The sequence below is a fragment of the Manacus candei genome, unplaced genomic scaffold (genome assembly GCF_025592945.1).
Source record: "Manacus candei isolate 608988 ecotype Guabito, Panama unplaced genomic scaffold, ASM2559294v1 h1tg000065l, whole genome shotgun sequence".
NCBI lineage: Eukaryota > Metazoa > Chordata > Aves > Passeriformes > Pipridae > Manacus > Manacus candei.
Genome location: NW_026138113.1, coordinates 7,172,165 through 7,198,235, shown reverse-complemented (window position 1 = coordinate 7,198,235; position 26,071 = coordinate 7,172,165). Strand labels below are relative to the sequence as shown.

General features: G+C 41.3%; 1 protein-coding gene across 2 annotated transcripts; it reads right to left on the bottom strand.

The window, feature by feature from the left end:
• Window positions 1-994: 994 nt before the first annotated feature.
• Window positions 995-25,974, bottom strand: VPS35 (VPS35 retromer complex component). 2 transcript variants are annotated; one of them, XM_051805859.1, is made up of 17 exons: window positions 25,910-25,974; window positions 18,908-19,006; window positions 17,359-17,455; window positions 16,661-16,784; window positions 15,013-15,195; window positions 14,498-14,711; window positions 13,654-13,737; window positions 13,118-13,227; window positions 10,237-10,333; window positions 9,999-10,147; window positions 9,282-9,489; window positions 8,599-8,754; window positions 5,980-6,102; window positions 4,866-5,045; window positions 3,451-3,690; window positions 2,591-2,734; window positions 995-1,897 (listed from the first exon to the last, which is right to left on the bottom strand). In XM_051805859.1, exons 1-17 carry the CDS (start codon window positions 25,910-25,912, stop codon window positions 1,718-1,720), a joined length of 2,391 nt encoding a protein of 796 aa, XP_051661819.1. In that variant the 5' UTR covers window positions 25,913-25,974; the 3' UTR covers window positions 995-1,717. The 2 variants fall into 2 exon arrangements, with proteins under 2 accessions (XP_051661819.1, XP_051661818.1); XM_051805858.1 differs by having other exon boundaries at window positions 25,904-25,955.
• Between the last annotated feature and the right edge of the window lie 97 nt (window positions 25,975-26,071).

The following is a 26,071-nucleotide window of genomic DNA, read 5'->3' as shown; positions in this document are numbered from 1 at the left end:
GTAGCTCTAACAAGTGGGAGATGGGGAGAAAGTACCTGTCTACATCTGGGTAACTGCATTTGATACCACAAAACTCATTGCAAAGACAATTCCTAATTTACAGGGACTGACACTGATGATTAAACAAACATGGTTAGCAAGAAGTATAAACTAGGATGGCATATCCCTACACTATGAATGTATCTACATGAACACGATCATAATGTCTGCTATGATGTGCTGAAACAAAATAGCTTAACAGTTCCCTTCAGAGGAACAGCATCAACAGATACAGAGCAACATTAAGATTCTTGAAGTAGTATTAATTGTACCCCTGGGCAAGTAAAGCCCTTAGATTATCTCCCCATTCCTCTTCCCCTCCAAGCCAGACTTATTCATCAGTATATCAGTTATCCAATTGTTGTCTACTCTGCAATTCTTGTTTCCTAGGATCTTACTTGCCTTTTTCAGAACATAGGTAGCACTAAATTACTGAACAGTCACACCAAAGTCTCATTTACTATCCAGTCAAGCCAGGACACATTTTTAGTGGTCACTCAAGGAGTAAGGCAATTCAATCAGTTATCTTTAGAACACTGTGTTCAGTAAAGGTAAACCAGACATGTCAAAACTTACAGCAACTGGCATTAACCCACAGACAGACCAATTTCACAGGAGCTGTCACTGGCACTTGCTCCATGCTTACTTTCCTACAGCACTGCAGTTTAATTGCCACTTATCTCTCTAGCACAGAATTCAGGAGGATTCTTTATCCCTCAAGGTATGTCATAAAAGCACTCAAACATGAGCACACATCAGCACAGCATCACTTGGAAAACTACCAGTCTGAATGATAAACTTCTAATTAGAAGTGCCAGCAGCCTCCCAGCTTGTCCTGGTTAACTTGCCTTGATTCTTCTGTCCTTACAAAGCAGAAGTTCTTTCACTCTTATCAAAAGGTTCAACATTAGCTTTGGGTTCAACAGTGGGCTCCGAAGAGACATGAAACAGCAGATGTTAATAGCAACTTTATTGTTCCACTGGTGCAAAATCATGATACTGAATAAACTTGTGTAATGCATTTTCCCCTAAATTTACAGTAATGAAGGTTATACATATCTATATAGATTGCAATTTCTCTATTTTTTATACTATTTGGAACAAAATTATCTTGATAAATATGCCCTGTGCACAGTACTGGCCCTCGCTGAATGTCACAGAGCCTTAATATGCAAAATATAACTTCTGTTTTTGAACATGGTACTTTAAAACTCTCCAAACATGCATTAATATATTCTAGTTTTTAGGGAAAAATATTACACTTAGTCTTAACTTGCATTAAAAGGAAAGCACAAGCAGAATTTGACATACAATAATCCCAAAAATCTGATGCTCTGTAAGGATCGGACACAGTTGCAGATGACAGTCACTGCCAGTTTAGAGCTCTAGTGCTACAGAAGCAACAGTGAACAGACAGGAGAGAAATCAGAACCAAAGAGCCCTACCATGTCACATGGATTTCAAAGGAAGTTTCAGCCATGCTAACTGATGAAACCTGTAGTTGCTGGTCCAACCTTTCAAATTTGTTAGAGTACTCAACACGAGTGTTTGAAGTGCCAGACTGAACACATGAATGTTAACTTAACTGGACATTTCTGAAAGGCACAACCTAGGAATCTATCTTAAAAAAAAACAAACATACAGTATGTAAATGAAAACAGGTACAGTGAGTGTCTACCTAAAGAACAAGACCTTCATAAATTGGCCCCTCAGATTCTGGTGATTCCCTCCTCAGACGCAAGTGCTCCAGTGTGTTGTGAAAGTGTTTGTTAATTTGTTCTGTTTCTTCAGTAGACTCAAGGTTTGGGAGATCTTCTCTGATCTTCTGTATAAGCTGATTCAAAACCTGAATTGTCACCTACAGAACACAGAACAGGAGTCATCAACATCACCTGTGTACAAGTGCATAGACAGTAGTTTTAAGAGACTTGTCTCTGAACTATTTGTATGGGACAGTTCTTCAAAATATTGGTAAGACTGTATGCAGACAAACTCCTGGGGGCTGCCTTCTCTTGCTCCTCACAGAACCCTTCCAATTTCAGTTTTGTGGAAGTTCTCCCATCCAAGCAAATGTAAAGAACTTAAATATTTATCCTGATAGCTTTGTAACTGCTACCACAGCATTTCTTTCCAATGTATTCAATGCAAATTTAAAAAGCTGTAAACAAATGATGCACATAATCAGACTGTCTATGCACTCTTAATTGTTTTTGAACAGTCAATATGGTAATGTCACCTAAGCATCTCATCTAAGTCCCAGCAAATTTGATATAAAAAACATTTCAGGTATCCAAGTATCACAATATTTAAGTTCATAACTAAATTTCCAAACATTTGGCATTTTCCCCCCATGTAAGAAGAATGAAGTTTAATCCACAGTTTCACTTGCATATCAAGAATTGACTACTCTGTTTTTTAATCACCAGAACTTGTGCCTCTCGTGAGAGATTACAGGGTAAGCTGAAGAGACACAATTTGGGGCATAAGTGTGAATAAAGGGCTTAAAGAAATGTTGTTTAAAAGAGGCAACAGAGAACGGATGTCTACTCACCGCCTCATTTTCCTTTTCATAAAAATAGATATATCTATTCAGAATTTCTATGAAGAGTTGGACTTGGAGAGAAGGGTCCATGCACTGATTTGCTATCTTCAGAGCCTTCTTTAGGCATTCCATCACTCTTTTTCCTCCGTGAAGCTAGAAGGAAGAATCCAAGTTAGGAGAAATAAAAGAACTTTAGGAAGCTCCAGTATCTCCTCCCATGGCAACATATGGCATCTCCTAGGGGTGGCCACAGAAACACAAAACTACACAAACTGTGCAGAGCAAGCTGTCAGTGAAAGCTTTCCTTGCCTGACTGTATTATATTTCCTTGCCTGACTGCCACCAGTATTAGACTTTTTTTAAAATCAGACAGTAACATGAACAGTTGTTGAGAGCCTTCAATTATGAGATCAATTAACTCAATTTTGTAAGATGTACCATAAGGCATACTTTGAGAAACATGTTTCAAACACTGTTCTTTATAATGACAACAGCTTGTGTGACAAGCCCTGAAGAACAACAGAACTTTTTTTTTTTACCTTTACCTTCAACAATTTGTATCTTTAATTTGGAAGTTTAGTAGTTCACATGCAAGCACAGCTACTGTAATTCACACATGCAAAATGGAGCCTGTCTTAAACCAGCTGACACTCAAAAGCTTGCCTGGTACTTCCACCCTTAAATTAGAATTTTCTCCCTTTTGGTATTTACAGAGTTCACACTGCACTGAGATTTAAAAACTTCATATATGAGCATATATTCCAACCAAATCTATATCACTGATATAACTACTTTAGAAGTGTCTTCAGAAGAAAGGCAGAGCTGTTACCGAGGTAGGATGTGCTTCACTGTTGTCACTTTGTTCTTACCTCCTCTCCATTCTTGTCAGTATTTCGGCCAGACCAAAACAGATGGGCACAAGTGCTCACAGCCCTGCACTGGTCTGGCTTTTTCAGGAGTTTAGAGGCTGCCAGTGCACACTGAGTCCTCAAAGGCTCGTGGTTCTCTTCACTGAAGCACTTCATCCTCTCAAATGTCCCAATTATCAAGGTGATTGCAGCCAGCTGTGCTTTTGAGTCACTGATTTCATCTTCATAGAGAGAGAAGGCCTAGTCAAGGGAGAAAGTAAGACTCAATCAGAACACATCAGGAAAAAAAAAAATCACACCTGCTAGTGACTCAGCAGGAAACTGTCCAGTTTTACATTTTTCAAAGCTTCAGGCAGGAAAAAAGATTTTTCATTTAGAATGTTAAAATCAAGTTAAATCCACAGACCAGAAATAAGTCTTGCAAGAAATACTATTCAAGTAGTCACAGGAAAAAAAATGAGATCCCACATATATTCTAAAAATGGGCGTTTCCTCATTTCAAGCACCTGTTCAGATACAGAACTTCAGCAGCAGAAATAATTCTTGAAGAGTATTTGGTTCTTTGAAACACACAAACAGCAGAGCAGAGGTTGAGTGGTAGGTCAGTGATGACAGAGTAGGCAAGAAAAGCACTTGCACTGCTGCCACATGGATGAAGAATCTTTAGAGAATAGACAAGACTAAAACCTTGAACCGTATCTCTAATACAAAGTACACTTTTGTCATGCTGCTCTCATCTTCAGAATGGAGCTACAACGGCAACTGATCCAAGGCAGTGAGCAGAGGCTGAGTTTATCAGCAATTCCATTTAAAAACATGCATTAGTAGCACTATTAGAGGAAAGATAAGGACAAAGTTTACAACGTGGATAACATGAAGTACATTGGTTCTTTATCTGATGGGGAGGAGGGGAAGGTTTTTGCAACAAGTAAGGCTGAAGACCAAGGAACAAGTTCACATGGATTTTCAGAGTAGTTTATAATAGGTTTCAATACAAGGATTTTAATTAGCAAAGCCCAGCATAGCAGTTGTGAACACTGCAAATTTTAGAGAACTTCCTAAGAGCGTGGTCAGGGCAAAACCAGCTGGATAACAGGAGCTGGGAGGCAGAAGCAGTGAAGGAGCATTTTATGTTGAGAAAGCTACACTCCTCCAGTGAACCAACTACTCGAGTAGGAGGCAGCATTGCAACATACCACATGTTGTCAGACTGAGTACTCAAACCAGTAGCAATGGAGCTTAATCCCACAGCAGCCTGGGAAGCAAGAAGGAAGATGAGGATTTTCTACCCAGTAGCATTAATCTTCCATCATTTCAAGTGTTTGAATCACACTGGATGGTTCAGTGTTCAGGAAACCTATCCCAGTCAAATTAAAGGTAGCACATGAGACCAACTGCAATAGTTGGACACTCACCTGGGACATGAATTCATAGGCCACAGTTTCATGATTCTCAAAGCCAATCTCTCCTGCAGCCAGTGCTCCCTGCAGGAAGAGACGGAGGGGCAGCTCTGCCAGCTCTGCTTTGATCAGAGCACTGATGGTCTGATGAGCAAACGAGAAGATCTTCTGGCACTTCTTTTCCCATTTGTCATCCTACAGAAGAAAAACAAGTGAAAGCTTGAACAAGAGTATTGATATAGGAAAAGAGAACATGAATTGTACTAAGATCTGTTAAGTGCTCCAGCCTGCTGCTCTCTGATGCCACTCCAATCACTTATTTACTGAAGCAGTAATGAGTGCCCCAGCAGTACTGTGTTGACCTCAGTGGGTCTTCACAAAGTATTTCTTTAATTTACAAAAATTTCACACCCATTTTTCCTACCAGCTCATAGAAACCTTCTTCAGAAGTCTACACTGAATTGCAGCTACAATAGCTATGCTTAGAACATAATTGAGCAAAAGCCTAATTAGTGCTAACAGAAAAATTCTGTTCAGTCTGGAGCAATCAGAAGTGGGAGAGAATATTAAAACCTTCATTTTGAAGAGCACTTTAACAAACAGCAATTAAACTTATTTCCCCACAATAAGGGAAATACATATATAAGCTAACTATCTCCATCAGAAAGCATTAAAGGGCCAAATGGATCAGTCATTGTTTTAGTGTGCAGTTCTGCAACTACTGTGTAAGTTAACCTATAAAAAAGCTCTTGTTTTTAGAAACATTAAAATAGTGTAGCTACAATTTAGAACTTGATGAATTTCAATATCCACATTGAAATCAGATGTTGCCATCACTTGTCTGGTCTCCAGCAAAAGCACATAATCAGTAACCCTCATGAATAAACGAAACTAGCCCACTTCTGCTTCACCATTTCTCAAGTGCCAAAGTAATTTAATATGACTTGATAAAAATCACTAGATTAGAAAGCATTCAAACCTCAAGCAAAAATCTGCCTTGAGCAAAAAAACCCCAAACAACCAACTAGCATTCTGCGTCAAGTGTTAGCATACTGAAGCCAGACAAAATGCACTTTTAACAAAGTCCAAAAAAAGCAAGCATACCAGAGAAGCCAAGAGGTCAACTTACCACTTTGGAGTTCTCTTTGTAGCGAAAAGCAAGCTGGTATGCAGCAAAAACCAAGGGGGGCAGTGTAAAACGAATCCGCTGGTTCCCACCTGCACCAAAGTGCTTCCGGGCAGTGTTGAGGATCTAAAGCAGAAGCACTGTAAGCTTAGAGAATTCTTAAGAGAGGTGTGTTATTTGCATCTGTAACTTAATCTCTATGGAAAGACATGGTGTTATCAGCAGATAAATTGCAGTATTTTGGGCGGACTTGAATTTAAGTTAAAGTTGCTTTACTGGAATTAAATTTGTGCTGTCTCTGCAGCTTTTTATGTGGTATCAGCCTGAACTTTCCCTAGAGCTGCTCAATAAGTGTTAGGCAACACCTGCTGCACTGTATTAACTGCAGATCTGTTTTGGATTGTGCAGCCAGGTGGAAGTTGCCTGAGCTTGCATTTAATAATGACATCAATACATTCTGTCCTCAACTCAATGGAAGCTGCAAAAAGGACCATTCCTTCTTACAGCACCTGTGAGAAAAGTAAAAGAAAGAAAACAAATTTCATTAAAGTAAAACTGTAGTGCCACATTCTGGTCGACACACATGCAACTTTTGCCATTTCCCCCCTTGTTTAGTGTTTCATTGTGCTCATTAATGACAGCTCCTTTCACTGCCATTCTTAGTTTTGGGTACAAGCTGCACAGACTTCATAAACGTGATGCTTTTCTGCCTTATTGCCTGTGTGCCAAGCCTGTGGAGACAGGCCAAGGAACTCTACCTGTTTGTACTGTTAGCTTCTCCCCTTCCCCTTATTTTGAGAATATTTCCATCTATTGATGTAATTAGTCATGTCGTCTCATAACCAGAATTCTCCAGAACAGCAAGAACTCCAAGTATCAGAAATCAATCAATCTGTTCCACACAAGGTAAACATCACAGTAGTCATTTATAATAACCTGACTGCTTTTCAAAGGGGACAAAATTCAGACATGCTGTATTTTACACTAGAAGTTCTAAAACCAAACTAAAGAGAATTTCTAATGGAGATCAGTTACAGGGCAGGGTTTTTTTGTTGTTGTTGCTTAAGTGTCAGAACAAAGACACTACAGCCAGGTATGACCTTGCTTTCTGGTCACAGCAGTCCCATCACCACCTTGAAACAAGCACTGCAAGTGAAGTTCAGTGTCCAACCCCACATATATTTTTAGACTAGATACAGAATTCATGTAAATAACATGAATAGATAAGAATCTGTAATCACCCATTATACACTGTATTAGCCACTTTGGCTAATACACTGACTAAGGTGTTTGAAGTTTCATTTCTTATCTCTCCTATACCGAATGCATAGTTTAATGTGAGATACTGTGAAAGAGCTGTGAAAAGTCCATAGGCTTGGACTTTTTCCTGCTGCTCCAGTACCATAGAAGAATTTGATACAAGCACCTGTGATGCTCATGGAGGAGCTATTCAGCATTTTTATCACAAGGTGTTAAGTACCTTATAGAATTCTACCCAAAAGATAATCTGACAAGTCCTCTGATGGCATTTAAAATACATCAACTCCCATAGTGCCAGCATTCCTTTGAGGGAAGCTTTGCTCTCTATTAGCAAAAAAAAAAAACAAAACCAAAAAAACCACACAAACCCAACCCAACTCCTCAAAACAAACAAACAAAAAAAACCAAACCACAGAGGTATCCTGGCCCTTCCTACATGAATATGGTATTTGCCAGCTGTAATCAACCCATACAGCTCTTGAAACTAAAGAGGACCTGGCTGACCTTCCTGCCTTACTCCAGCAATATAGAGAAATAATGCAGCCAATGACCAGCAGGTCCTGAAACAACTGTCTCCAATTCTTACACGTACCTTAAAGCCATGCTTCTCCCTATTACACGAGTTTCAGCAAATCTCAACATTTCAAGCACAAATTTTTTATACCAGATTTTAAAGCCAAGCCAAATGAATGCCAGTAGTGTTATACATAGCTCCTACTTTATTCTGTTTTTCTGTTCTCACTGTTTATACAGTGTGATGTTGCTGCAACTTCAGATGAGAATCAGCCAATTGTATTTCAGGCAAACAAACTGTAACTTCACTGTAGTCCCTACTCAGACCTGACTCGGACTAGAGCCAACTAACTGCTGCCATCTGTAGCAGAGTTCAACTTCAGCACACCTGTAACCAAGCAGCAGCACACTACATGCTGTCTGAAGACCATGTACTTACAGAAATTAAAATTCCTGAGGCCAAACATATTAAGGTGTATTTTCTGAGGACTTTTTTGTGTATTTTGATACCAAAAGAATGCAAATGGCACAATACTCCAAATTCCACCTGCTGACTTTCAGATAGATGGTCATATGGAGTTGTCAGAACATCAAGAGTTCCACAAACTAATAGAGATGGTTGCTCAGTCATGGGATGAAAACTTTAAATCAGCAAATGCCTAAGTCCTCACCTGCTTTTTCCAAATAAACATATCATGCTACCATTGAAGGTGTCACACACAGTTGTTAGTTACTGAGTCTGTAGTGCCAAGCAGTGATGCCCCAGCTCCCAGCTTCCCCTGAGCCTTGGATAGTCAATGCAAGAAGTGACAGTCAGAGCACAGACACTCAGCACCCCCAGTGCCATACCAGGTACTGCTGGTCAGGGTCATCGGAGCGCAGGAGGTGAATAAATCTTCCCACAAGGCTCTGCTCATCAGCAAAGTCCTCAGGGTCAGGATCTTCAGCAGGCTGATCTGGTTGGTCCTGGATCAGTGTGGATACCAAATTCATGATAGCATCAACCTGTTAAAGGCAAAAGAAGTTCTGTTTAAAGCAGAGTAGTCTACAAGCATAAGCTGACAGCAACTGGGAACATGTTTACAGCCATTCATAGTGCTGATGTTTTAGACATAGGTGCCTTACTCCCTGAAGAAGGGTCCCTCTTGGCACAAGTGGGATGGGACAGCACAGCAGTGCAGAGGAAATTCAGATTCCAAAAGTACTATCCAACCCTCTTTAGGTAGTAGGCCTAGTTTTAAAGGGATTCAGGGTCTCTGTTCAAACCTAACAGCAGTAGTGTCTAGGCTGAGGTTGGGTAAGACCAGAAATAGTCTCTAGGGTGAGGTTAGGTAAGATGTGTAAAGACGTTTAAAAACATGAGGAGGAATTATCAAGAGGGATAAAGCCTGTGCCCAGATGGGGAGGCAGGAGCACACAGGCACGAAGGCTGGGAAACAAAGCATGCCCTGCATGAAGTCACTTAGTATGTGTTTTCAGGTGTTCAAATGCTATTTTAAATACCTAGAATTTCAAGTAAACTTATGTCATACCTGTTCTTGGGACACAATTTCTGTGTTATAATCCAATACATTGCTAAGCACGTAACAACTCATGCTCTTCCTGGACTCATAATCAAAGTATTCAAAGAGTGGATGAAAATGTTTTAGCTTCAGAACTGTCAGGATATTGTTGTAAGTATCAACAGGAATTTTCAAAAGTCTAGTCAGCTCCTTTGAAACAGCACTGCTTGTTGCAATACTAAAAGAAAATATATGCAAAAAACACAATTAATCCATAGTTCACATATGTAGACAGATTTAAAGCCTGCCTCAGAAAACCAATTCTGAGGCATCCCACAACAACTAAGCAACTTGTTGCTAGGGAGAAAGGAAATAAAAGTATCAAAACAAGTCATATCTTGTTCTTTGGGACATACAGTGGAAAAATACATGTTTTAAGTTGCTGACAGCAGAAGCAGACTGTGGCTGCAAGTCTAGCTGTAGACTGCTGTAAGGGATGCCTGGATAATGACTACACACAGCTTAGCATGCACATTGTGTAGCTGTACAGCTGCACAGTGGGATTTATGCACAGGTGAGCAGTTAGTCAGCAGTTTATCATTACTGCTTTTGGGCCAAGCTGTAGACAGTCATCTCACACATCCAAAGCATGTCTCTGCTATCTCACCAAATGTGGTGCAATGCACAAGTCCAGATTTTAGGTTATTAACTGCCATGCCAAAGAGAACTCAAGAGACATTTACTTACTGTTCCAGATTAAGTTTATTGAATATTTCCACAGTTGTCTCCAACACCTTGTCAACATAGTCAACACGGTCTGGGTAGCATTTCATAGCCAAATTAATGAGAGAAACTTGCAAAGACACCACATCCTCTGAGGGCATGTCCTGCCGAGACTGAAATTTAAGACAGCGCTGAGCTGATACAAAAGCACATAACTTGGCAAAAACCCACCCCAAGCTGCATGCAAGAATACCCAGCATACCTGTATAACAGTAGCAACCTGCTGTGAAAAGATGTCAAAGAGTTTGATATCTGCTGGGATACCAGGTCCATCTTCACGATGTGCAAATAAAGCTAACCTGGTGACACAGCAAGGAAAGCAGCTTGGTCAGCACAGTTTTTCCACTCCTCAGACACAGACCAGAAAGAGGTACTGGCAGAGAAAGCAATTCCTTTAGGTATTTTTGGAAGCTCTATTACAAGCAAAAAGGAAATTAATGGAAGTCAGAAGCCTTACGAGCAACTGAGCCTGGTATCTATCAGTCCTGGAAAAGAGTCTGACAGAAAAGGCAAGGTGAAGAAGGAGCAATAAGGACATTTCATAATCGATGTTCTTCAGCTAGAAGCAAATGTTCTGTTCTTTCCAGCAGAGAAAGATGTATAGAGCAGGCTGATGGAAGAGCAAATATCCTGCACTCATTCAGTGATATTAATGAAATTAGATACCCAATAGCATTCACCACAAAACAGCCTCCAGAGGGAAAAAAAGAAATACACTGATTTAACTATGCTTTGTCTCTAAAGACAGACTGACATGTTTGGGACTTCTATTGTTGTCAAAGAACAAATACAAAGTAAACTTGAAGTGGAGAAGAACACCTTTTTTGGGGGGGTGGAGGAGGGGAAAAAGGCAACCAATTTCTGTCCAGCAAGCATTCAAGAGATGATGAGAGGTATCTCTATCTGTAAGGGAACAAAGTCATGCCAACCACCACTGCTGCAGAAATGAGATACAAGGTAAGAAGAATCACTACAGGAAGGCTAGCACCTTACCAAAGCTGCTGCTTAAGGAGCTCAACATTCATGTCTTGACTTTCTAATTGTTGAGATTATTCTACTCTGAATTAGAGAAAAAACTATAAAAGTACTTAGGAAAAGGCAGCAAATAAAAATTTTTAAGTTATTTCTTACAGCATTTCTAAACTTTGATTCTGAATGAACTTTGGGTCTGAAACAGAAACAGGTAAGAAAAGGTTGAGGTGCCAAAAAACTTCACTGCCAGGAAACACAGATATTGAATTTATCTTATATTTCATAGGGTGGTAAGAAGCAGACTTCCTAACATCAGAAGCAAACACTGCTTTTTCTCAAAGGAACAAGGCAGCTTATCTTGGCAACAGCTCCAAGTGTAAGGCCAGCATGCTACAGAGTAAGAACAAGTTGCAGGCAGATGGCAGCATAATTAAAAGCCATGAATGGTTTAGTAAGGCAAGAAAGATCCCAAAGCAGCAAGACTATTTGCAGAAAGATTCCTTTAGCAGGAAAGCCCCAAAGGAATAAGAACAAAATTGTCACAGGTTTCTTCAGCAGTCAGTGATGTTCAGATTCAATTATCCCACACCAGATGAAACAAAGATGAGAAATGCCAGCAGGTACTACCTACATGGGGCAGCTTCCCATCTTAACACTGAAACACTGAGCAATTGCTCCTAACAGCTCCAATCACTGCTAGTCAGTCACTTACTGCTGCTTCTAACAGTAAGAAGAGAAAAACTTTGGCATTACCTCCACAGTAAGTTAAGTCCTCAGAGCAGACGTGACAAAAGAAGCTACACAACAAAATCCTTCTCACAAAAATGACATTGCCACACTGTCATGTAAGAACCTGGCAGAAGATCCTGTGATCTCTTTGAAAGTAGGCTCAAGATAGACAGTCTCAAAAGTCAGGTTGCTATGGGCAATGCTTCTTGGGATCTGGGTTGTTTCGGGTTTGGGAGTTTACTGTTTCCTTTTTTTTTTTTTTTTAAAGCTGACAAAATTACAAAAATTCTCAGCCATGGCAGCAAAGTGTAGGAAACCACTGAACTCCTGTGAACACCTCTGTGCTGCTTCTCTGGCACAAATACTAAAAGATTTTTCCAATAAAACCAAAGTCTTGAACAAATAAATTTGACATAACCAGGAGAAAAACTACAGATCCGGTAAGCAAAAAATTCAAGATCTTAAGTTATACCAGTCATGCTCAGTAAAATTACTCCATCTCCAGGCATCAGAGGAGTTAAAGTAACCCTGCCCATTGCTGAAGGCCAGTGGGACCCAAGATCCCTATGGTAACTGAGGTCCATACATTAGTACATGGACCAGATATACAAAGGCACATGTTTGTGTGCAAATGCAAAAAAAAAAAAAAGAAAAAAAAGGCTTTTTTGAGGCTTCAACAAGCCATGCAACTGCACTTCCTGTCTGCAGTAAGAAAGTGCAGGTAGTCACTGATAGTCTGTGTTGCTTCCTTTCAAGATATAAATCAAAACTTTAGTTTGATCTTAAAGGTCTTTTCAAACCCCAATGATTCTAGGATTTCTCCCCTACATTTGAATTCACTGCAAGCAGCAGCAATACCTCCACAGGAAGAAACACATTTCTGGGAGAACAGGCAGGATGCTAGTTGCAAGAATTAAGAAGGTAGTTCCGTTTCTTACTAGCTCCTTTCTGAAGAAGCATTATGTTCTCTAATCAAAACTGCAAGGTGAAGTATCCTTGATACACAACTTAGCCATTGGGATCTTCACGTTTTCAAGAGGTACCTCTGACCAATATAGCTGTCAAAGCAGAACACTGCTGCCACTTCAGAAACAAAACTGGTCAATAATAAATGGACTATTTCCTGGTTGAATTAGTTTACAAGTTTTAATCAGTCCATAAAGCAGGTTTCATTGGAAGCTGTAAAAACAGAGTCCAGAAAGCAGAAGCTAGAGAAGTAATATTCTTCGCAGCTTGAATTACAGCTGATAGAAAGATGTGGAAACAGTGGAGTTAAGTGATATCACAAGTTAAAACACATTCAAATAATAAAAGAATTATCATCTCCTTGTGCACAACACAAACTTAATTTTGAGCCAACTTCCACCCCCTCGGTCACTCACCTGTCAATTAAAGCAATAATTATATTTTTCACATTCACATTTTGGTGCAGCTCAGCACAGGCTCTGAGAAATGGGTTCAGGGTTTGGAGGTGAAATTCATCTGGGAAAACCTGAAGTTTTAGATCAATAGTCATCAAGTTATAAACTGAATTTGCCCATTGTCACACAGCAGTAAAATGCAACAGAATAACTGTAAAGTAGATAGCCACACAGTAAATACAGTCTGGCCTATGAAGCTGACCTTGACTGGGTAAATGCATGAAGCAAGAGATGTAAGACAAGTGGGTAACTTGAGGGCTCAGCTATCTATTACAACTCAGGCACTGCTACTCAGATGCTTACAAGCTTCTGCAACAGAAGGAGCACAAAATGGATTCATGTCCACTCTGCCCATCTGGTAAAAAACATCCAGGACAAGCCACCGTGTAAAAGTCCCAGTGATGAAGTTTTCCAGTGCATGAGGAAGTTGCCTGAATCTGACTAAGTATAGAGGTGTCCCTGAGTCCCATCACTGCAACTGAATTTAAGCAGCTCACCTGTATGATGCACTCCATGAGGTACTCCTGAGCTAAAGCATCTCTACAGTTCACAACCTGCTCCAGTATTCCTGGCAGAACAATCTGGAATAGGGAAAAAAGTGTTGCAGTGATTTTACAATTACTTTCCAAGTTTATATTTACATATGCATTTAATCCAAGCAAAGTAGCATTTCTAACAGTTCTCAGCTTATTCTGTACATAAAGGCTTTCTGACAAAAAGTCTCACTTTTCTGAAGTTCCATCCTTCAGATAAAAAAAAATATCTGCTGGTCTCAGACATCTGTCCCTTTCATACACTATGCAAGTTTTGATTTAGTAAGTCAGTGTTACTAACTTTGCTGGCACCTACCACTGCTCAGGGTCTCAGCAGCACCACTCAAAGTCCTTTTCAACACCTATATGGTAGAACTTACATGGGACAGACTTTTAAATAATATATTTGCTTCACTGTGATTTCCTGCAATAACAGTTCTCTTTAATGCTTTGGGAAGAATAGCCACATAACTTGTAAAGTCTACCACAGAATGCTGTATATGTACACTACCCTTAAACCGACTCCCTAGTCTTCAAATAAAGTGGGAGTCAAGAAGGAAAGTTTTAAAAACTAATTGCCAAAGTTACACACAATCTTATATGAAAAACGCATGAATGATGTCCTTAGCCTCACAACACACTGTATACCTTCATTAGTACTCAGAACTTTGCCTCAGGTGAAGAGTTTGAGAAGTACCAGGATTACTGAACTTTTAGCATAGTTATAACACTTCAAGCTGCTCATCTGAGAGTACAAACTAGCTTCATTTGGAAAAAGTTAGTCAGAAAGGATGGACAGACATCCCACCTGCTTATATCTCTCCACATTGACACCTTCCAGCTGGCTGAGGCGAACCAGGTTTGTTCCCACCAGGATTCTCAGTTCCTGCCTCTCACGCTCCCTCTTCTCCCTGTCCCGACTGTGGCCCTGGTGCTGCATCCGCACCCAAAGTTTGTTCATCTCTGCAAAGTTCAGCAGCACAAAATCCATCGAATCACTGATGTCTCCAGTGGTTTCTTCACTGCAATTGATAACAGGTTAAGAACAGGAAAAGCTGGTCAGAGGTATTCATCCTTCCACCCACTGGTGAACAGAGCTTTTAAGGCTGGAGGGTGGAGAAGTGTGTGGTGGGATATCTGGGTTCATAAGAAAGGTTCATACCCTCACTTGTATGAAACCTTTAGTTCTGCTAGGGAATTCTTAATGGACAAAACACCTGTCAAGTTTCTACTTCTCTCAAATATGAAGAAAGTCATACAAAAAATTTAAATATTCTCTGTTAACAACAATAATTCTACCAAGTTATAGCTCATCTTTCTTACTCTGCTTGCTCGCCTTCATCTGGTAAGATATTCCTGGTACACTGCAGGAGATAGTTCCTAAGGAAGAGGCCTCTAAGAGGATGCTGTACTCCACGGCACATCTCCACCAGGTCTTTCAAAATATCTTTCCTGGACTGTGGAAATGACTTGACATAGACAACACCTACTGTTATCAGGAGATACCTGCAAAAAGCACAGAGTCAAACAATAAATCATAAAGTAACAACATCACACTTAAAGGCGACAGTTCCTTTCTTCCATCCTGGTAGGATTACCAAACCACAGAAAAAGCAATAAAATATCATCTAGGTCCCAAGGTTTTGGATCTTTAGTCAGCTTTCAACTCTGTTCTCTTTTGCTACAGAGCACAGCAAGTCAGAACAGCCACTTGACCTCATTACAGTGCTTGATACCTCGAATGTGTAAATGCTCAGCATGCACAAAGTTCTGAATGCTCCCAGACCAGCTTGTCTATACTTCCAGCATCCCACCAAGCTGGAAAACAGCTCTGGCACATACAGGTAAGTAATCTATGATGGGGAAGCAGCTAAGCCTCTTTCACACTGTAGTCCAGCAGGATAGGAATTAAGCCCTTCAGAACCCCCCTTGCATTCATTCCTTCAGCACCTCTGTTTTAGGCAAGAAGCAGAAGGAATATGGGAGAAACAAAGAACTGGTGCTCCAGTATATTTGGATATCCCTCCAGTGCAAAAGCATACAGTGCTCAGAACCTTCACCTATTTGGTTTAGAGCCCTCAGCTCTCCCTGCATTCTCCTCTGCCTCACCATCGATGTGCAGAGAACCCCCAGGAAAGCACCAGAAGTGTTCTCCAGGGAGAACTAGAGCCTGCATCAAGCAGGCAGGAAGACAACTCTAATCATGACACACAGTGGTAAAGACATTGTGGGAGGCATTAGCCAAGCTCCAGAAACTGCATGAAGATGCAGCCTGGTGTGTCCTAAGCTTCTTCCTGGCATGAACATAAGGTCAGGAATGAAAAACTTCAGTACCAATCAAAATCCAAGTCCCAAGACAGACTGTCTTGAACATGTTCTGCAGCCCAGTGGTCACATATATAAAGATAAGCCTTCCAAGCACTTCCAGTATAATTTCTGCCATTAAACAAAATATATTCAGAAACACAGATTCGGGTAAAGTTACAGAAATCTTCAGCTTCCTTCTCACACTTCTTATTCCCATAAGAGGCAGATGGCTATGAGGCATCTACTGTGTGTGAGAATCTAAGATCTAGACCCCCAGGTACAAGTTCATTAACAGGTAATAGGAGCAGTTAATAAATACATAGTCAATCACATTGATCAGAGTGTGGTACTTGGTTAACCTTCACTGACCAGCTCTTTACCCAAAAGCCAACTTTATTCCAAGATTAAAGTGCTTCCATCTTGGTCATGTGCAAAATTAACACACTGGCAGGAAGAACTGACCTTCTGCAGCTGCATTCTCAGCCTAATCTCAAAGTCCCACAGTAATCCACTCAAGATAGCAGAAATATTATTCACCATTGCAAACTGAATTCCTGCTGTCAAGCAAGGCAGAGTCAGTCACTGAACCCAGAGCCTGACCACTATCCACCAGTTTAAAACAGAAAAAGCAAACAAAACCAGACAGTAACATACACACACTTACAGTCTTGGAATGATATTTCCTGCATACTGTACTAGCTCATAAAGGTCTGCCACCTTCCTTCCTTTGGCAAATTCATCTGTCAGGTAGACTTCCAAGTAGTGGAGCTCATCAGAAATTGCCATGTCTTTTTCTCATAGTTAAGGATTTTAAGTTAGAATGTCTTGAACAGATTTTCATACTAATTTGCTCATTCACACCATGGAAGAAAGATATTGTACCAAATACAACCATGCCCAAGCAGGCAGTACTTCTGAACTAGTAATTGCTATTGGGATAATTGTGCAAAATTAACCCCAAACCTTCAATCATAATTTCTATCATATTAGAAAAGGGAATAAAACCCCAAGCTACTAAATCAAAACTGAGCAAATGAATGTGATTAAACAGAGTATTAAAGTGATGGCATACCATGCATTACAAAAGATTGTCATCCCCACATGGAGAAAGCAGTATTTGAATACATTCACATTCTATTCCCAGGTCTCTTTAAAAGGCTCCCCTTTTTCAGAGGCCACAGCATGCAAAGTAAATACATCGAGGCACTGACTCCGTTAGAAGTTAAGATAATGATGAAGGGCAAAAAGAAAAGTGCTAGTAAATACCTGAGACTGACAAGATACCATTGTGTCAACAAAAGCGGATGAACATTTCATTCCCAATTCAACATTTCAACTATTAGTTTCTTCTTCAAAGGATACAGAGCTCATAATAGCTCTTTGGAGATAGCATGGAAGTCCGCAGCTCCCCAAGCATGTTGGAAGCATGTTTCAGAGCATCCATGAGCTTGTTTTTGTCCTTTGGAGGAAGAAAGAGAGAACAGTCTGTTAGAAATAACACTAGGTAACTGCAGGATTTTATAAATCTACACTTTTATCTCTTTTTAAAAGCAAGTAAAGATTAGGTGAACATCAGGAAAGCACCAGTTCTAATTAAGTCAATTAGTATCTAGCTTGTATTATGCTGCCCATGCTAGTTAAGTGGAACATTACATCTGGAAGTGATAAGACATATGTGAAGACAGAGCTACAGTAATAAATCATAATACTCATGGTACAAAAATCTAAAATCATTTTGCTTATGCAGCAATCCCCACCCACCTCTCAGGTTCTCTCCAGCAAGCAAAACAGAATGGATTCCTCTCCTCCAAATCTGTTCTGCTGCTTTGTTCAGATCTCAGTAAGAAACCTCTAGCAGACAGGCAATGCACACTGCCATCATCTTCTTCCCCTACTTCTCAGCCATGAAAAACACCCTACTGAAAGCCACTGTTTATTAGGCTGCATCTAACTTACACTTCTGATGCATATAAATCAGCTGGCATTACACACACAAACACAAACCTCTAATCTCCCACCTATGCATACTTGTTCAACCCATCATAAGCAGCAGCAATAGGTTTTGAGGGAGAACAAAATGAATTGCTAGTGTGATCCACTTAGTATATTTAAATTGTCACTCAATCACTGATAGCAGTGAAAAGCTCAGCTGCAGCTACTTCAAAGATTTCAAAAGCATTCCACAGAGTACAAAACTGGAAGAGGTGTTACTTCCCTTGCTAATGTCATTTGACTGCAAACAAAGCTAGCTTGGTTAACCACATGAAAATATATGGGAATAGTTAAGTTTTCATTGCAACTTTAAGCAGTTTCCCCAAATATAAATAGGTTTCTCAAACCCAAGAAAGCTATGTGTGATGACATTATCTGCCTGCATTGGCTACAGTTTCAAGATAAAATCTCAGCATAACACCAGTCAATGGTGTTTTCCAGTCACAGAAGAATTCACACATCAGTCTACAGTTAATGACTGCAAAATTTATCCTATGCAGGAGGCAATTTATTAGCAGCCTCACAGTCTGTAACTGACACCAAGAAAAGACTACGTGGAAAAAACCAACAGTATGGTGCACAATAGTCTCATAATACAGTTCCATATAAAACGAATTTGAACAATAACCTTCTGGTTATTGCTTATTCTCAGCTTAGGCTGACTTAAATACAAGCACAAATTATAAAGGTACATCTTTTAATTTGCCTTGTCAAATACTGGAGCAAAATCAGGAAGACACATTCAAAGAATATTCAAGGCTCACTCTCAATGAGCAGCTGCCTCATTTATTTGCAAAGCCTCTGCCACAAAGGTGCACAAAGGGTTAATTTTCCTCACAGCACTAGAGATTGGTATTGATTTACTGTTTTATTACTAGCAGACAAGAAGCTTCGTTGCATTTTAAAGTCCCATTCTTACCAAGCATCTCTTCATCTGGAAAGACTGCACCTTCACAGCCTGAATGGCTTCATCCAGGAGTTTTTCCTGTTCATCCTGAGGAGATTGCTGTGTTGTTGGCTGGAAAAAAAACAAACACACCAACAAAACAAACCAGAACTCAATTATTTTTATCAAGCTGTTTACGACTTGATGAAAAGGAGGTTCCCTCAGTTTAGAGCGCAGTGCAAGTGACAGTGCAGTGTGACCACTGAGAGCTGTCAGAAATAGCTCTGAGGGAGAAAGGGAGAAAGTTCCAGCACTCTGCAAAAACCCAAGGGCAGGTTACAGGTAGCTTGTGAGCACCACTGCTCCTTGGAGTACAAAGCCAAGGAAGCAGAGCAGGGTCAACTTGTCCCTTCTCATTTAGAGGTCAAGAACCCAGCGCAAGCATCTGGCAAGGAAAAGCTCCAGGAGAATGCAAAGATGACTATGCCAAGAGGAAGCACTGCTGTAACTTCTTCCCATACAGCTTCAAAGCAATGACCACATACACTGCCACTGGACAGATGCTCTCCTGTGTTCACGAGTCACAAGTTCTCCATTAACTGCTGTCTGAGCCACACAATTCTGTTCAGGATGAGTTTCAGATGAGCAAAGAACAAAGTACACTCAATGTTTTCCGGAAGGGAGAAGCTACTTGCAGAAGGCAAGAGAACACTGAAGAGAAGCAACAACTCTTCATGTCTCCTACCTGTCCCAGTGACTCTCTTGCCTCTCCTCAGAGCCACATTCTACACCTTCAACTGAAACTTCCAATATCTTTCGACTTTCCAAGGATCATACTGCATTTTCTTATAGTATTAAATAAATCCATTGCTTAGAGCCATAGATTTCCCCTCAATCCTTCAGACCTTCTTCTGCAGTTGTTCCCTTCCTTCTACCAGATTAATGAGATTAATTTCTAAAAGCATCTTGAAGTTATCCACTAAGATGTCCAAACTTACTTAGATCACAGCCCCTAACACTCTCCCCACCCGCTCTCAGCCCTCCTCCTTACAAGGAAAAACCACCATCCACCTCTGGTTGAGGCTCACAACACCTCATTAAAGCATCTCCACCTCTCCCAGTCTTGCAGCTTGTTTTCAGATGGTCTCTCTGAAATACTGTCAGAGATAAAATCACTGATGTTGTGTCTCACCTACATCTTCTCTAGTCTTGACAAATACCAAGTACACAGTGATTTGCACAGCAGGTTCTCTGAGCCTTCAGCTTCAGTAAATTCTCAGCTATTTATACTTTTTTCCTCCATCCACTGTGTTCAGAAGGCTCCTGGTCCTCTCTTTTTAACTGCATTTCAGAAACAAGCTAGCAGGCCATGAATTACATCGCCCTTATGTTTTTAAAAACTCTGTCTTCAGTACCAACTCCCACATACCCCACGCTTGGAGTCCCCATAAAGTATCTTATGAGGACTGAGATGAAAATTGAGGTCATCTTTAAAATAGACGAGTTTTAGTTTAACACCAGTTTAATGGTTATAGAGCTTTGCACACCCGTTATTCCCCATATTTAATTGGGTTCTTGTTCTGCAATTGGAACCTCCCCAATAAGAGTCACAGACAGTATCTCCCCACTATCCTCTTCCACACACAGTGCCCTGCAATGTTGTTCTTGCCTTCATCACTCCCTAACAGGCAGTGAAACTCCACTCTTAAAATTTCTCAATCACCCAGCTGGACAAAACCAAGGCTGATCTGATCCAACACTGGCGACATACCTGCTTGAAGAAGGTCATACAAGATAAAGATTCCTTCCAACCAACACTTCTGACTCAATGTGCCTCACTAATATTCAAACTATGCACAGTAACTGATTAAGAAGTCCATTTAGTCAACAGAAAAAGCCAGGTCTGCTAATTAGAGTGTCTGCACCTCTTAAAGCTCTTTCTATATATAATTAATCACACAAAGTGCAGGTCTTCCAAAAATGATCTAAGCATAAGGCAAAAGCAGCAGCCATGGTTACATGACCCTATTTCCCAGGCAATTCAACAGCTACAAACCCTTAGAAAAACTCAAACTGTGAAACAAGTATGTTCTGCCAGCAGAAGTTTGCTGTAATTGCTAAGCTTTAATTATTCCATGACAGATCAGACTTTCAAGGAACAGCAAATGACAGTGCTGGGACTTGTGTGCAACAATCAATATCGAAACATCACGTAACAGACTTGCTGAATTATGTCTGTGCCAGAACATTGGTCACAGTCTGCAGTCCCCTGAACCCACAGCAGTGCTTTGGAGAAGATAAATCACTCCTGAGGTGATGCCATACACTCTGACTGCTGCACATCTCTATTAAAGCACAGCTAGAAACAATTCAGCAATGCCAACAGTAACCACAGCTTCCAAAGCCCCCTTCCCCTAATGGGCACTAAGCTTACAGAGCTACCAGCCCTGCTCTTCCAGCCCCAGTTGTTCGTGGGACATGTTCATAGTGCTGGGAGAGCAGTTTAGACTGTAAAACATCAAATAAGCTGGAAAACCAGCCCAGCTGATGGATGGTTTATTATTCACCTATTACTTCACTCCACAGCAACAAACAACACTACAAATGGGGCCATGAAGAGAAGGCTTTTTAACAGCAACACCAAGTTAAAGCATTTACTGAAACGCACAGTATCTGCTGTGTTGGCTGATTCCATGTACATTGGTTTCCTTACTTTTGATGTGAAAAACATGCTGGTTACAGCATAATGCTACTACAACTTTGAGACTATGCTTTAGATGATACCAACAATGATCTCAGCAGATGTATCTATTTTCTTATAAAACTTCAACTATTGTCTTTTAGCAGCAGGTGGGGAAAAACTGGAATTTCAGAGCCTTCCCATTTATAATGAACCAGAGTCAGCTTTACATCAGATTCTGTCTGCGTTAACAGAAGACACTGGCAGTACTTCCCTTTCTGCTCTCAGTTTGAGCAGCCAGGTCCCACACCCTATTCAGCACTGGGACCACAGTCAGTGCTTGACTGAATTCATCAACAGGAGCATTTTCGTGTTACCACAAGAAGTTAACTTTTTTCTTCTGTATCTCTTGAAGATACAGAGAACTAAGAAAGAGGACAAAAATTAAATTTGTATTTGTTCTGATTTGAAGACTGAGAAGGTGATTGGTCTAAACAAAGATGTCTTTACCACAAGGGTACTGCACTTCATGTCTAAAGAAAAGGCAACTGGAGCATTTTACAGCAGCACAGACAGTGAGATAATCTACTACTACTGTCATAAGCCTGTAACAGAAGCAGTAGTGTTGCTTGAGGTGTTGTTTATAGCAGCTTTACTTCTGCAGGAATAGAAGACATTTTAACAGCAGCACCACTTAAGTTCTAAGCCTTTCTTACCTTTCAAAGTCTGAATATTTATCAGCTTACCCTTTTCTTTTGACTTCAGAAAGCAAGCTACTTTCAGCTTCAGAACTGTAGATATTTTGAAACATAACCTGGTTATTATCAAGTGATACACAAGATCAGAGTAAGACACATATCCTGATACACATGCTTGAAGTTTGAGGATCTCTTGGCAAAAGGCAAGTGAAGTGAAAAGAACATATGGCAAAAGCCCACCAGTGACATCTAGCAGGGCACACACTGAATTAGCACACAGTTCTTCTGTCAGATTCAATGCTGAATAAAGCTGTTTATGCTCTGTATCTTCCACTTAAATTAGTAACCTAGTAACACAAGATGGTATTTTCAAATGTTATTTTATCAAAAAAGCAACTGTGATGTGGAGTTCCGTGCCCATTTACGAGCAACAACCTTGAACAGAGGCCTTTGAAGTGGAAGATACTTTGACACTGGACAAAAGCAGCAGTACTCCATAATCAAGGCACAGAATATCCTGCCTTGTACATGAACAATAAGGTATAATCTCCTGCATGAACACAAGACAAGCAATTTATAGCAATTATGCAGCCATTCAGACTTTAGAAATGCCTGAGCCTTACCCACACTAGATACACTACAAATGTTGAAGAAAAAAGGAGAGTTGATGTAAAGGGTTTTCTGCTTTACTCGTTCCCTAACCTTTTCTCTCCTGAAGCGACAAGGAAGCAAGTGAGCAGTGGAGAAGGGACAAAGAACAACCTCCCACAGCTGCACCATCAGTTTCTGTTCAAGAGACAACAGCCTTTTTCTAGCTTTGAAGATAGCACTATCTTAAGTTACCACAGTTGTGGAAGTCACAACACACAGCAAGATGACTTTGGAGGGAGAGTGAGGAAAGCTCGCTTTTGGTGGGGGATTTTGGTGTGCTTTTTTTTGTTGTTGTCTTTCAGGTTTTGTTTCTTTGGGGTTTTTTTATCAAGGCCAGTGAACCTTAAGTTGCTTTGGAAAACAATTTTATTTTTTTTTTAAACCCAAACAGCTTGAAACCATCTGATCTGAGTGGGTAATATAAGTCAACCTGCAGATAACAATTGCTGAAGTGTATTACAGCAGCAGCAAACTTTATTCTGGCCTGTGCCTTTCCTCATGATAGCAACTACTCTTGAAACATGCACAGCAAATAGTACACCTATTGTGTACAACTTTCTGATTTTCTAATGCTCAGTTCCATGAGAAGACTTGATAACAGTCATATTTAGTTCCATATTTGACAATGAGCTACACTCTAGAGCTGGTTATTATTTTGGGCCCATGTGCTGAGTTATTCCACTCAAAAATCTGGTACCTTGCAGTACTGACATTGAGCAGAGTTGGAGTGAGCTTGTCAAGCTACCAAACAGCTCATACTCTGACAGCAGGTATCTTAAGCAGATGTAGAGTATAAACACAGAGTAGAAGGTTTTGCTTCCATTCTAATGTGCATTTTCATCTAATCTCCAGAAGTCTTTTCTTTAGGTAACTGATGTGCTTACACAGCCTATTCCACACATGACACCTCAGTTTGCTCACATGCTTGTGTTTGATACCACAACAAGTGAGACTTACCCAAGGAGGTTTTCCTGACTCCTCCTCCCAGTTGGATGTTGTTAGGACTATCTGTGAATAAATCACTGTTGAGCCACTTAAAATTAATGCTGCCCAAGAGAGAAGATGGGTTAGCTATGGAAGTGGATTGGGACAAGTGCCAGCCTGCAGATGAAGCCTGGTGCACACAATGCACTGCTGTGGGAGGCACTGAGAGAATTATCCCACAAAAAGAAGCATAAGTGTTTGATACCATACAGGAAGCATCACTCTGCAACACCAAAGGCTCCAAACTCTCTATTATATCTCACAGTACAGGAGCTCAAAGACAAACCAGAGAGATGAAAACATTTTTCACATGTTGAAACTGCTACTTACTGCCACAGGAAGCCACAAGACATTAATGAGATGGACTTTTTATTTAGGGCATCATCAAAAACAGCCAGAGCCCTCTTAAAATGAGTCTTGTTAAAGGAACTTAAGCATTCAGATTCAAGGTTTAAACCAAGCTTAGTCATAGGAAATCACAGTGGAGCCTAATTTGATAGAGGGGATTATCCCAAATTTAATATCTGTGATTATCCCAAGTTTAACACCTGTAAGTTTATTTTTTTCTGAACCACCTCATATCAGCTATTCTTAGAAAGAGACCATGAGACCATATAAGTCTCAGGCCAATTCTCATGGAAATGATAGGCAGAGAAAACTTGTGTCATTCCTCAGTCAATGACTACCACAAAATATTTATGTGGGGGACAGAGACTGCTGTCTACACAGATTTAGCATTTCTCATCACCCAATTCAGTATTTACCACTCCACTTTCAAGTATCATTACCACTCCCAGGATACAGGATTTAACTGATACCAACATCCATAACACTTTAAAAACAAAGCCTGTTCCAAAAGCCTAAGAACTGCACAATCTCTTCTTTATAAATTATTCAGTTATTTTTTGCCTATCTCTATACTGCTAGTACTGTTTACACTCCACACTTAGATTAATTAACACATCATGATGGTTACAGCAAGTGCTGCTTAAAATTTTATTGAATATTAAATAACACTGAAGACACACTGAAGACTTGAGTTTTACAAGGAAACTTGATCACTCCCTTATTCTCATTGAAGACTGAAAAGCATTTATCACCAAATGTTATTTCCATGTGGAAATTTCAGGTCTCACATAATCAATTGGGATGGAAAAGACTTCGAGATCATCGAGTCCAACCTGTAACCAATAACCACCTGGTCAACCAGACCAATGGCACCAAGTGCCACGTCCAGTCCTTCCTTAAACACCTCCAGGGACGGCGGCTCCACCACCTCCCTGGGCAGCCCATTCCAATGTTTAATCACCCTTTCTGTGAAGAAATTCCTCCCAACGTCCAACCTAAACCTCCTCGGCACATCTTAAGGCTGTGTCCTCTCGTCCTGTCACTGGTTGCCTGGGAGAAGAGCCCGACCCCCACCTGGCTACACCCTCCCTACCTCCCTAATGAATAAACACCAACATTTGCGCCAAACAGCACTAATGAGCTGGGCCCACCAATGCAAAACCACTCTTCCTGCTGGAAAAGAAAAGAAGTTCACTGGGGGAGCCTACGACAGCAGTTTTGAAAGGTATGGGGGGCCAGGAGAGCGGGCTAGAGGGCGGACAGCCCGGGCACACGTGCCCAGCACCGGCAAAGACACAACGCCGGGTGCATCGCAGGGGCAGCGCGATAAAACAGCCCGAAACTCTGCCCGCCGGTGTAGCAATAAAAACACCCCGATGAAAACACCCACTTCCCCTGCGCCCCCACGAGCCGAACGCGGCGGGGCGAGCCCCGGCCCCAGGCCCAGTGCCCAGCCCGCACCTCCGCCCCGCCCGGGCCGGACCGTGCGGCCTCCGCAGCCCCGCACCCGCCGGGCCTGCCCCGCCGCCGGCTCAGCAGGGAGGCTCACGGCGGTGCGCGGGGCCCAGGCGGTGCCCCAGGCCGGCCGTGCCCCGGGCTAGCCGTGCCCCGGGCCGACCCCGCGGGCCGCTCCCCGCGGGCCGCTCCCCGCGCGCGGTGCCCCCTCACCCTCACCATGGTCGCGCCGCCGCCGCCCCCGCCAGCGACGCCCGGTCATGTGACTGCGCCGCGCGCCGCCCCGCCCCCGTCGTCTCGCCGCGCCCTCCCCATTGGCCCGCCGTCCGCGAGCGCCGCGCCGCGCTCCGATTGGCCGGAGGGGCCGGTGATTGACGGCCC

Bases quoted from the DNA above. Each gene is read 5' to 3' on its own strand.
- VPS35 (XM_051805858.1), bottom strand. The intron at 2,735-3,450 runs GTAAGAACAAAG...TCTTCCTTCTAG, and splicing joins CTGACAAGAATGGAGAGGAG to CTTCACGGAGGAAAAAGAGT. The intron at 1,898-2,590 runs GTGAGTAGACAT...TGTGTTCTGTAG, and splicing joins ATGAAAAGGAAAATGAGGCG to GTGACAATTCAGGTTTTGAA.